Source organism: Megalobrama amblycephala, linkage group LG6 (genome assembly GCF_018812025.1).
Source record: "Megalobrama amblycephala isolate DHTTF-2021 linkage group LG6, ASM1881202v1, whole genome shotgun sequence".
Classification (NCBI taxonomy): Eukaryota; Metazoa; Chordata; class Actinopteri; order Cypriniformes; family Xenocyprididae; genus Megalobrama; species Megalobrama amblycephala.
In genome coordinates, this window is record NC_063049.1 from 17,718,505 (window position 1) to 17,731,288 (window position 12,784).

Genomic DNA, 12,784 nt, shown 5'->3' on the forward strand with positions numbered 1-12,784 from the left:
AAGAATAGAAAAGAATTAGTTTGTGTGCTATAGTAACGCGTGCGTATACGGTTTTTATGTTTTGTTTTTTGTTGTTTTTTGTTTATAGTTTTTGCTTTTTTTAGTTAGTCTACAGTAAAGCTCAGAAACGATAAATAGACTTACGCACATTTTCAAATGTAAAGATAAAAGGTCTCAGTCAGTTTTTATATTGTGTAATTCAGGGTCTAACACCAAAGAAGAAGAAATCATTTTTATCACATTAATCAGAATCATTACAGTCATACTCGTTATCATTGTGAGTTTCATTGAGTGTAAAGTCTTTTCTCTAGACAGGCTATACTTCTTTTGAAGGTTGACGGACATGCTGTTTTTAGGTAGGCTAATGTTATTATTTGTTTACTTTGGTATCACTGAAAATAGGCTACTTTTACAAAAATATACTTTATTTTCGAATATATTGTATTTGAATATGCAAAGTAAAGCTCAAAATTAAAACTAGATAATAATAATATAATCAAAGTTTTATTTTCATTCAGTAAAAGTGCATTTTAGACAGCATTTTAGACATAAAGCTTTACAACTCAGTTATTCTGGGTGTGTGAGCGATGCTATTAACATTGAGTATATTGCATGATGGGTGGGGCGCGTGCTTATAACCACAGGTTGAATTTCGTTGCCACGCAACGGATGTACGGTAAATCATCCGCGAAATTTAAATCTTCAAGAGAAGGACCGTGTGTTTGGCTGAATAGTCACTACCACACAAAAGTTCTTCAGAAAAAAAAATCAGCTGCACTCTCAAGTCTCAACAGAAGCGTCGTTCAGCTGGAAGGTTAGTGTTGCGCCTTAAGAGTGCAAAGCCAGCTCTATTTCAAACATTGCAGAAATTAATACAAATGAGAGAAATTGCCAAACTTGCCTTGATGAAAATTAAGGGCCAACAGTTGTGCTATTCCCCAGTAGTAACGGTCGGTTTACAGAAAAAGGCAATTCAGTCACACAATCCTTTTTGCACGCTTTTACATTGCAATCTGATGGAAGGATCTAGGCCCTTTTGCACTCAGAGAGCTACGTGGCAAGCATACGAATTTCCATGCATACAAATTCACTACTGCTTTAGAGCGTGCACGGAATGGATTCCAAATTACGTCACTCGCTGAGCGGGACGCTCGTGCTTTTTCAAATTTAAATTCGAAAAAAGAAGAAGAATTTTGCGAAATGGCTGTTCTCAAAAAAAAAAAAAAAAAAAGGCAAATAAATCAACTGTTTGCTGAAGGCACGCCAATTTAATGTGATGTATTTGAGTTACAATGAATGCAATTTTGCAGTTTGTTTTATGCTAAGATATTGCAGTTGTTTTATTGAGTTCATATTTACTGAAATGACTTGGACTAAACAATTAAATTATGTTTTCATAAAATAGTACAAATAAAAATGAGCTGAGGCAAATATCACGTCGCTGGTAACGATTTATGTGTTAAATTTAAAGCAAGTAAAAAAATAAATAAAAAGAAACTTCCACAGCATTCTAGTGGGACATTACTGCATGTAAAGAAAATATGGAAATTATTACCCTGATTTAATGAGGGCGAGAGATAAAGCGTATTCTGAATACTGTAGCACATTTCCATGTCACTTTGATGCTATCATGATTTATAATATGATTTATAACTAGAGCCATTTCAGTGTTTTTTGAACCAAGAAGGCCTCTGAATGTTTTGATAATTTATATTCAGTTGAAGAGAAAATAATCTAAATCAGCATAGTGGATGTCAGATGGCATATAATGGGTAAAATACGAAAATATTATTTGGAGTCTTAGAAAATCTGTAAGTCATTGACGGAAAAAAGTTTTATAATCAAATGTAAAATGTATTACATTATTTGTTTTTGGAACGACGACGTGAAGCTTATCTTTACTTGATAAACGCCGTTAATACAGCAGATAGGCTATAGATATTAAATAGACAATTACATGTTATGATTTCTTTAAAATGACACGAAAACATACAGTACAGAAAAAAAGGCAAACAGAAAGGAAAATAAGACAAGGAAATATGACAATGCAAAGTGAAAACATTTGGGAAGTTCTCTGACTCCCATTTTAGGCCAAGGGTCAGGATATTGAGAAAGACTTCTAAATGACCTTTGTATACATGTCAGAAACTGTCTCAGAATTTATCTAGACAAAGCAAATCAAACAAATATCAGAAATGAGTTTTCATTTAGAATTTAGTTTTAATATTTAAGCAAATTGCGAAAGAAAGCAAGAAAGAAAGAAAAAGAAAAAAGTTGCACCGATGCATCTGAAAGCTATCAAGATTTATTGTTCTCATTCACTTCTCGCTGAGTCAGTACTGAACTTAAATAACAACCACGGGGGAAACGGTTTGACAACGGTTTGTTTCAGCTTCGTCAATGTGTCTGTGTACAATATCTGTATATAATAACAAGTGTAATACTAACAGTATAAAATATAATCAATATTTAAAATGGCAGGGGGAAGGCCTACAAGAGATGCTACTAGGTTGAAAGTCATCACAGCGCGCAACAAATCTGTCATTGCTCCTGAAAATATTTGAAATCGATTTAGTGAAAAATATAAAGCAAATCATTTAAATCAACACAGAGAATTCATATTGCCAAATTTACACAGACTCGTTATCAAAACCCACCAAAAAAATTCTGCCTGGAAAAAGCAGTGAAGAGAGGGCAATATCCACGATGATTCAGCCAAACAACAAAAAGTGTTTACAAGGGGTCGGCTGAAATTGGAAAATAAGTGCAGCTTGAGAGTAATCAATCTTTTTTTTTTTTTTTTTTTTTTGTCTTTTTCCTTAATTTTTTTCTTAAGAGTTTTCTCTGTGTAAAAGCTATTCACAGAAGTGTGGTCCACAAAAATACTATGAATTAGAAAAGGTGTAGTTTGTTGCACATAATGCTCCAAGAGTAGACAAGACAATTCCGTTGTGTTAAAATGAGTAATATAATTCCTGTGCGTAAAATTGATACGTGGGGTAAATTCTTCCACTGTTTAATATTTAATGTTTATCTGCATTGATCCATGTCCTTGGGAGTTATTTTGTCATTTCAATCCATAAAGTCTATGTTGGCTTTGGGCTGGTTATGATTTCGGTGTCAGTGCACCAGAATCTCCTGGCCATAGGAGCTCGTAGTTGTCACGTTGTGGTTGCTGTCCGGTTCATCTTTCAAACTTGCACCTTTTAAGTAATCTACCACAAAACTCCCCTGAAACACAGAGCAAACAGTCATTTAACGTTAGGGACATTGAACGTAGAGCTTTTAAAGATTTCAGTTTTGGGTTAACTCGTAATATACATAGAATATTTGTGATATCTTGCTGACTTGAAGTGTACATAAAATAATTTGTTCTACGTCTCAGTGAACATACGTTTGCAGTCCATGGACGGAGGCGGTGTGTCTGCACTCACGTTGCCGGCATGGGTGTACACGTCCTCGGGCGTCTGAGGAACTCCGGGCGGCGTCATCCTCTTCTCCTTCTGCCTTCGGTTGCAGAACCAAACCCGAACCACCTCCTTTTCCAGCTGGAGGTTGTCCGCCAGAGAAGAAATCTCCTGCGCTGACGGTTTTGGGCATTTCAAAAAATGGCTTTCCAAGGCTCCCTTCACGCTCACCTCGATGGAGGTGCGCTTCTTTCGTTTCCTGCCTTGAGCTGCTATTTTGTCAATGCTGGTGGGGCTGCCCGTGGTCGAGTCGGCCTCTTCCAGCCACTTGTTCAGCAGTGGCTTGAGTTTGCACATGTTTTTAAAGCTCAGCTGGAGAGCCTCGAACCTGCAAATGGTGGTCTGAGAGAAAACATTTCCGTAAAGAGTTCCTAGTGCTAACCCGACGTCGGCTTGAGTAAACCCCAGTTTGATCCGACGCTGCTTAAACTGTTTGGCAAACTGTTCCAGGTCGTCGGAGGTCGGCGTGTCCTCGTCTGAGTGCGAATCGTGGCTGTTCACTCCGGCGTGGTGCTGGTGGTGGTGGTGATGAGGGTGCTGCTGTTGATGATGATGGTGGTGATGATGGTGATCCATTTCTGGAGAGTCTCCTCGCATCAGCCCCGGGTGGACTAAACTCCCGGGAGGGTTCAACATCCCGTTGACTGTGAAACCACCCGGCTGGGAATAAATGAGAGACTGCTGGGACTGCTGCTGTCCTCCGGTGATGGTGGAGATGTGGGAGGCTGTGGTGCCACCCCATGCGCTTTGGTGCGACTGGTGAGCCCCTAAATGCGAGGGTCTGTGGTGCAACGCGGTGCCCGAGTGTAGGTCTTCCCTGTTTGAACTGCTCTTCACGTCTTGTTGCTGTGGGCTACCGGCCATGCCAACTGGGCTGGAGGACCAAGGCGAGCCTGCTTCTGCCGCTGCAGCGGCTGCGGCGGCGGCTGCTGCGGCAGCCGCATGTGGCAGCGAGGTAACCCACTGATGGGCATGGCTCAGCATGTGCCCCCCGTTACTGGCCGTCATGGCTCCTTGCATGAAGTCGCTCTGCACCATCTTGACCGTGGGGTCTCCTCTGTAACCTCCCGACACCGATGTTACGACACCACTTCCCGGCTGCATGCCACCACCTCCGGACTCCGAGTGCACGATCGAGGCTGATGAGAGAATGCTATTGCTGGCCAGGTAAGGATTGGAAGCCGCTGTGGCCATCCCCCCTCACCACTTTGAACAATTCTACTTATTATTCCCCCTCCCCGTATTGTCGTAACTTTTTTCCAAGCCTTGAAAGCACGCACTATTTCATGAATTATTCAAGCTGGAAAAATATGCGCGGTATTTTGATTTGGTCCACCGACAACACAGCAAAAGATGGCAAAAAATATATCCGTCAAAACCTCCTTTTATCATAAACAAAAGGAGAAAGAAATACCTTTAGCGTAGAAATCCACATTATTCATGGGAGTTGTTTTTACAATTGAATTCCATTCTTAAAGTCATTGTCTTAAATATCATTTATGAGACCAAAAAGTGTTGGTGGTTCTTCTTCTGCTTCTTCTTCTTCTTCTTCTTCTTCTTCTTCTTCACATCAACTTAACGTGACGATTACACAAATCCCACATCGAACTTCATCGCGCGCGCTCTTGACTTGACTTGGAGGCTTATCAGAAGACGTTCCTTTGTAAACTTCTCTCCGGTCCTGCAAACCTCTGTTTTCTTACAGAGTCTTGCTACTCATATTTCTTCCTTTCACCGAGTCCATCTGACGTTAATCTTCAATACATTCAAATGCACACAACTCTATTAAATGCTCGCGCGATGGAGACTTTCGCTGTCCTCGCTCGCTCCGTTCCTCTCTCTGAGCTCGAGAGCACGCGAATGTTTACGTTCAGCCCCCGCGTGCGCACACCATCCACATCCTTCACCCAATTACCGCGAGGAAGTTTCTGCGAGATTGATGCTCATTGGATATCCTTCGGGAGAGTGACAGATCTTAGGGCACAGCTAAGAAATCACGTTAAGGCGTTGCAATTTGCTATGTCTAATTTGGATATGTCAACATACGAATAAAAGTGACTAGACCTTCTCTCTGAACAGGAAGCTTTAGTTGATATAATTCTATTGCACTGTACGGCATTATTGGCTTCTGTTAACGATGGTTTAGATGTTTTGCTTTTTTCTTTTGCTGAGGAAATTGTTTGGATTGTCTTCGCCTCAGCGTTTGTTTTATTTTACTGATGTCGGTCTTTTGTCCGCAACAGGCATTTAAATGTTGAAATGAATTTATGACGATAATAAATTGCAGGCTAATTGTGTCTGATATTTTACCTATGGGTTTTAACAAACAAACAAACAAACAAACAAACAAACAGGGAAATCATAATAGATGGGATACAGATAAGCAAAGCAAATAACAGGCAGATAAAAACATTAAGCATTGGCTTAGGGGTACAAATGAATTGAGCATAGATTAGATTTGTATCCAGAAAATGTATGTAATCACTGCTACTATGTAAGGACTGACAACTTCAAGAAAAGCATGATTATTCAGATTTAATTTAAGAATAAAGAAGAGCCGTTTCAAGCACCAGCCGTGTAAACTTTATAACTGATGTATTTATTCAATTTATGAAACTCTGTGGCCTAATGAGGTAAAATAAATAAATAAAACATAATACTTAAAATACAAAAACAAAGCACAAATAAACCATCGCATTGCTAATAAATACCAAATATCTCATATTGTTTCACTGGTAACTCCTTTGCACCTAACCTAAAGAAATTTATATCAGTCCTTTCAGATGAAAAAAGAACCATCAGATGAATACAAAAAACGCGTCGTATTAATCCCTGGGTGGTGATTTATTGTTGTTTGTTTATTTGTGGATTGATCCACCCCTGGTATAGCCAGCATATAACCTATTGAAAAGTGTCGAGGACAGGGACACTCGTGCACTGCGAGCAATGAACAGTTAGTGCTGATTTTCATTTGCATAAATTTTCATATGTTTAAGTGAAAATAATAGCGGAGTGGAGGAGAGCGGGATTCACTCGAGACGGAGGAAGAGAGAGAGGGAGCTGCGCTGGATTCATTCCTGCGGTAAGAAATCTACCTCTCCCTCTCTTTCTCACTCTCTCTGTCTGAATGTTTTCTTTTAATTTGTAGTCTATATTGAATTTAAGAGCCGTGTTGTTTTGCACGTTTGTAAAATCTGCAGTAAAATGCATATTTATGTAGATCTTGTTCTTCAGTGAGGGCCTTGCGCTGACTTTGATAGCCTAAAGAATCTAAAAAATCACATTGTTTATATAAAAATAAATGCGGACTTGCGAGGGCCAATAAAGGCGCCAAATGCATCATAGCACAAGGATGCAGGGAGTTTAATGACATGAACTCCTTGACAATTTCATTAAGCTTCTTAGCTTCTTAAGCAAAGACTTTTAAGACTTTATATCATGGACTTATAAGGTAGGCTATTTATTATGTTTTTTTTAGGTTCCAAAGATATGACGAATTACTTATTAAATGTAGTTAATCGAGTTTACTTTATTTATTTATTCATTTATTTGGCAAATCTGCAATTTGAAAAAAAAAAAGAAAGAAAAAAAAAACTAATTTCGTGTTTTAAGACAAGCTGGACATGTTAGTTTCTCACGAGCAGCCCTGTCAAATGTATTAAAAGTCTTTAAACAATAACACTGCGTGTTAAAAGATTTACTCACTTGCTGAGTGTATTGTTTCTATTGCTTGTCAGAAATTAGTTACCTAAAATGTAAAATAAGGTAGATCAATCAAAAAGCCATGTGAAGTGTCAGTGAGATATTTGCCGTAACAGCATTTTGAATTAATTTGCAAAGACTAACATGACCCTCCTTGTAGCAGGTCATGCAATAAGTTTATAACGGGAAAAGTAGTCTATCAGCTGGCATATGTATATAGATGATCCATCAATCACTGTCCTACAAAGTCATGTTCAACAATGGCTCAGTGTGCCATTTGTAAATTTAGATACTTTATTTCTTGTTACGCCTTCATTTTGCGCACTAATTGACGCCTGTTATAGAAAGGTTGTTTTACTTGGGGTTAAAGTCGTGTTTTGCATGAAAGTAGCCATGAAATAGTGGACGCCTTTACACCGACATGACTGTGTTTCAAGGTAGGCTGTTTAATCATTTAAAAAAATATCGTATATTTTTATGTTTTTACAAAAATGCATATTTTGTTTAGGTCAAATGGAGTAACAAGAAATCCTCTTGATGTTTGTAAAAAAAAATCGCCTCAAGTAACTTTTAAAATTATTTATATAATACTTTTACTTAGTGGTTATACCATTTGACATTTTTAGATACATTAATAATTAAAAATAACAAAAATAACAAAAGTTGTAAATTTCAAAGAAGTTAAAGAGCTTTGCACTTTGCATGTCCTTTTTATCTGACTTTATTTGCCATTGACACACATAAGTAATTTGGTATGATGCTAAGCAGGATTGTAGTACACTATGCCTGCTGTTATATGCTCTTTTAGCATACGAAATCATAATAAATTGTTAATGTAATATAGTGACTGTCATCACCAAGTTGGACAAGTTTAAGGGACCTAATGGAAATTCTCTTAAGAAATGAAAAAGCAAAATCTAACTGACGGGATATTTTAAATGATATGGTAACTTTGTAGACTACATTCCTGTAGTTTCAGAAAGTTGATGCAGTGTTATACTTGTTTAAAGAAATATATGAACAACGAAATAATATAGCCTACCTATTTGATTAATAACCACATCAAACATATTCTGACACACACACACACACACACACACACACACACACACACACACACACACACACACACACACACACACACACACACACAGTGGGTTTTCATAATGTTTTTTTTATAGCCTACTACAAACTGTATGCTATCTCCTGACAGTAACCCTATACCAGTGCCGGATTCACCTCATATTGTGATAATAAAATAATTTGTCCGCCATTAGAACGGCAGCAGCTAAGGCAGTTAGTGCATGGCATTAGGTTTACATTAACTTACAGGTTATAAAATGTATTGTTGCTATAGTGGGTGCTCAGTTTTTCTGTAATTTGTCCAAAATCTCATGTTATATGTGCTATGTACAGGCTATTTAAGACAGTATTGGCTATGACTCGACAACAAAAGCTAGACTAAATCAATCTTCTGCTCCTCAAATACATAAAACATTAGCCTTTATATAGAGAAAGAGTCTTGAGTAAAGAAAATGCTGTATTTATTCAAACAACCAGTTCTTTATTTACCCTTGCATTGCAAACAAGCAGAGATGGTCCACACCAACACTTCATTCACAATAGAGGTGGGCGGAGTTAGGAGGTTTTACGGACAGTTTGTGGATCCATCGAGATATGAGGTTTAGTCACAAGCTGTTTTTAATACATTTCATTGGTTAAATATTTGCAAAACCCGAGAAATTACGAAATATGGAGATAGGACGTTTCTGGCGATAGGCTCTTTAAAATATTGTTCATTTAGTAATTGTCTTACATTGTTTTACCATTAGAGTGAAATAATAATTATATATATATATATATATATATATATATATATATATATATATATATATATATAGTGTCCCCCCATTGTAATTGGGTCCCCTGGACATGCAAACATATAGGCCTGCGCCTTGCCTACCCCTAAACCTACCAATCACAACTTTTTGCATTTTTATATTTTCAAACAAACAACACTTATATGATTTATAAGCTGTTTATAAGCATTTTGTCCTCATAACATAGGGTATACCTGCACTACACACACACACACACACACACACACACACACACACACACACACACACACACACACCTATTTCCCCCAGTTCCTGTATTACATTAATCAAAGTACATATTTCCCAAGGGAATCCACACATGGATCACAGTAAATCCTAGTGAAATTGAATCACACAGAGTCCTAACTCAGCAGCCCGGCCGTTATTTTCCATACATATTTTTGAGTGATTTCTTGTAAGAGAAAACATGGGAAATATTTACACCTATTGACATTCACTACTGAATAAGCTGCTATAAATGGGCTTCCAAGCTAGACAAGGTAGCGCTATAAGCCTCATGTCTCCCATGAAAACAGCAACAAAATGCAGCAACTAAATTTCTCCCTTATGTTGTGCTCTATACTAGTGAATGTGGCTCTTAGATTTTGTTGAGTTGCGTGATTAGGAATGCTAAATCATTTCAGATGCCTCACTGCCTTACTCAGCGATGTCATGAACATTTCCAGCTCTACAGAGCTGAAACTGTTCAGTGTGAGGAAAGTTTCAAATGTGCTATGCTTTCTTCTGCAAGTGACTGCAATTCAAATCTCTTTTCCCCCTGCAGGTAAAAGCAAGTCCCTCTGATAAACACAAGACACACAAGGCCTTCTTTCAGGGAAAGCTCCTTTATAGGGGCGGGATGGCTAGGATTATCTTTCCTTCTGTCCTCTTCTCTCTTGCGAGCTCGGCATCTCAGCTGGCTAGGTATCCTAGCAATGTATAGAATACAGTCACACTGTAGTTTTGGACAGATGCTTACACTATATTCAGGATATGACCACATATCAATCGACAAAAGCCTTTGGTTTGCTCATTGAGAGATTTTAATGATTTCCATCTAAAGAACACTACAACACCTCTGAAGGGCTCTAGCAAAGGTGCTATTCAGCTATGTTCAAGGTTTTCTCTTGGTAAAGCTCAAACCAGCTGGAGCAAAAATCACAGAATTGTCCTTTCCTCCTTTATTTCTTGTGAGCGGCATTTGCATTTTACTCAGCTTAGCAAAAGAAATAGCCTGCAGCGAGAAAACTCTATCCACTATGCATATAAGAAAGAAAGAGAGGGAGAACGAGAGAATAAAAGACGTGAAAAAGAACACAGACAGGCTGACTGAAAGGAAATGAGAGATAATCTTAAAGCTACTGTCCATTTCCAATATAGTCACAAGCCATCATCCGTAATGGGAAAAATGCATCAGCATGCGCCGCTAGACGAAGTGCAATCCACGCGTTCTTTTGTCACCTAACCATGGATATCTTCGCTCTAAAATAGTCTTAAATAGTCTTTTGATGGTATCTCGAGACCAATTTACAGATCTTCGGCATTATTACAGTAGAGCAGACGCATTATGTAGGCCTGTCTTTTGGAACGGGGTCATTCTCAGGGAAGTATCTTCGCATGTTACCTGAGGACACCACAGGCGTGTTATCATCCTCAGACCCTGCCAACCGTATGTGTCCCCATCTCTTCTGACAACTAAAGGGACCCATCAATGTTTCAGCCCACAGAGGGCCTTTAAAGTGAGTAAAACCCATTCTCTTTAATTCTGATTACACTCTGAAAGTGTCTTTAGCATGTGGCGGCTAAATTGGGCTATCAGCGCTAAGTAGCGGCGGGGAAGAAAAGAGCCAATTATGCCAGTCAAAGCCAGATGATGATTCTCATCTTCACTCTCTCTAACACACACACACACACACTCGCACACACAAACGAAAGAGACGAGAGGAACACGTCTCCTTTTGTTCTAAAATATAGATATTACACACACATATCGCCTGACACACCTTTGTGCGTCTTCACAGTATTGAGAGACACCAAGATTTCACTCTTACAGAATTGTCTGACTTCATAATGAGTCTACATCTGTCTAATATAAATAGCCAGAGGCAGTATGATATAAATTCATCTCCATAACAATCAAGAATGCTTATTGTTTAAGAATAAAGCAATACTTTCAAACCCAACGTCGTCATTTTATTTATTTATTTCATACAGGGTGGATGACTCAAACCCTATCAGATGTTTATTTGTGTGGGATAAAAGCAGAACCTGTAAAACCTTCAACAATGCAGTAAGATTTAACTTAATTCAAGTGACTATATCCTGAGGGTAATTTGTGCCAAATCTGAGCTTTGCTGTGCCTGCATGATTAATGTGCATAAAGGAGTTTATCCCTTCAAACACATTGACTGTTTTGACAATGTAGCATTCTTAGAATAGTAAGGTGCTGTTTGACTAACGCACAGTCCATTAACTCCTGATACACTCCCGATCTCCCACTGCTACTGCTGGATGTCGTGTGTGTGCGCCTCAACTGTGACCTTTTATAGTTTTGGAAGGGATAAGATGCTTTGTGATCACAACATTAGGACACTTGGAACAAACGCCTGAGAGACTAAAGAAGAGGACAGAAGTTTGTTCTTCATTTGTCGATAAGAGAGAGGGATGTAATGTTTGATGAATCAAGATCTGTAAATCGGTTTACCTCAGCAGACTTGAGGGGAGAAGGATGGCGGGGGAGCACTGGGAAAAGAGACAAAATCAGAAATGTATGTAAGCTCAACACAGATAATAAAAGCACATTAACATTGAAAAATGTTACAGTTGTTACCTACTTGATCTAACCTACAGTCTTAGAAGAAAAGGTTCTATATGGAATCTTGAAGGGTTCTGTCAGGTGCCTCATATGTCTTGGGATCATTTTATGGATTTAGTTTTAATGAATTCATTTTTTACTTTGATTAAATTTCATGAATTAAACAGCTATTTTATCACTAGAAAAAAGAAAAGAAAACCCGTTTAACACGAAAGTATGCAATAATTGAAGACATTTCTCCTTATATAGAAACTTTTTTGCCATATAGGATCAAGAAAGAACCTTTTCTTCTAAGAATGGATGAAAATGACTTTTGTTGGTGTAACAATATGTTGATTTAGTCAGAATGAAAAGTTAATTTAGATGTTACCACAAGAAAAACTTTTTTATGTTACCTGAAAAATGTTTTGCAAAAAGCTTGACTTAAAACTATTATAAAAAACCTACTATCTCTTTAATCAAGTTGGCAGCCATGCAAACAGTTTGAGTTAAAAGTTTAAACACTTGTATGTTGGACTGTAAATGCTTGAAATTATTTTTAGACAAATATAAATTGTGCCTTTGTATAAATGTATATATTCTACAAAATGAAACATATATATATTCGTAATAGATGGAGACTAAAATAAAGAAAAAGATGGCAAAAGCATAGCAATCAAGTATGAATCTCAAGAAAATGGTTGAGAGAATACCAAGAGTGTGCACTTTGAAGAAACTAAAATGTATGATCATGTTTATTTATTTATTTGGTCACAACATACTTCTGTTTGTATTTGTGTTATTTCATATTTTTCACAAAACATTTGATTGGTATTTTATCTTTGTACGCTGAAATACTATAAATGAATGCTTAAATGACACTTCAAAAGTTCTCCAATGATAGCATGTTTTAAAGAACAAAAAATCAAAACAAGAATATA

At 37.7% G+C, this 12,784-nt stretch overlaps 1 protein-coding gene across 2 annotated transcripts; it reads right to left on the reverse strand.

Moving 5' to 3' along the window:
* Window positions 1-485: 485 nt before the first annotated feature.
* pou3f3a (POU class 3 homeobox 3a) lies at window positions 486-5,326 on the reverse strand. Of its 2 annotated transcripts, none has more exons than XM_048193151.1 (2): window positions 3,435-5,324; window positions 486-3,231 (listed from the first exon to the last, which is right to left on the reverse strand). In XM_048193151.1, exons 1-2 carry the CDS (start codon window positions 4,659-4,661, stop codon window positions 3,121-3,123), a joined length of 1,338 nt encoding a protein of 445 aa, XP_048049108.1. In that variant the 5' UTR covers window positions 4,662-5,324; the 3' UTR covers window positions 486-3,120. The 2 variants fall into 2 exon arrangements, with proteins under 2 accessions (XP_048049108.1, XP_048049109.1); XM_048193152.1 differs by having other exon boundaries at window positions 3,048-3,231; window positions 3,395-5,326.
* Between the last annotated feature and the right edge of the window lie 7,458 nt (window positions 5,327-12,784).

Excerpts from the sequence above, each read along its gene's own strand:
- pou3f3a (XM_048193151.1), bottom strand. The coding sequence starts at position 4,661 with ATGGCCACAGCGGCTTCCAATCCTTACCTGGCCAGCAATAGCATTCTC. Across the intron at positions 3,232-3,434 it reads TGTACACCCATGCCGGCAAC|GGGAGTTTTGTGGTAGATTA; the intron begins GTGAGTGCAGAC and ends TCTGTGTTTCAG.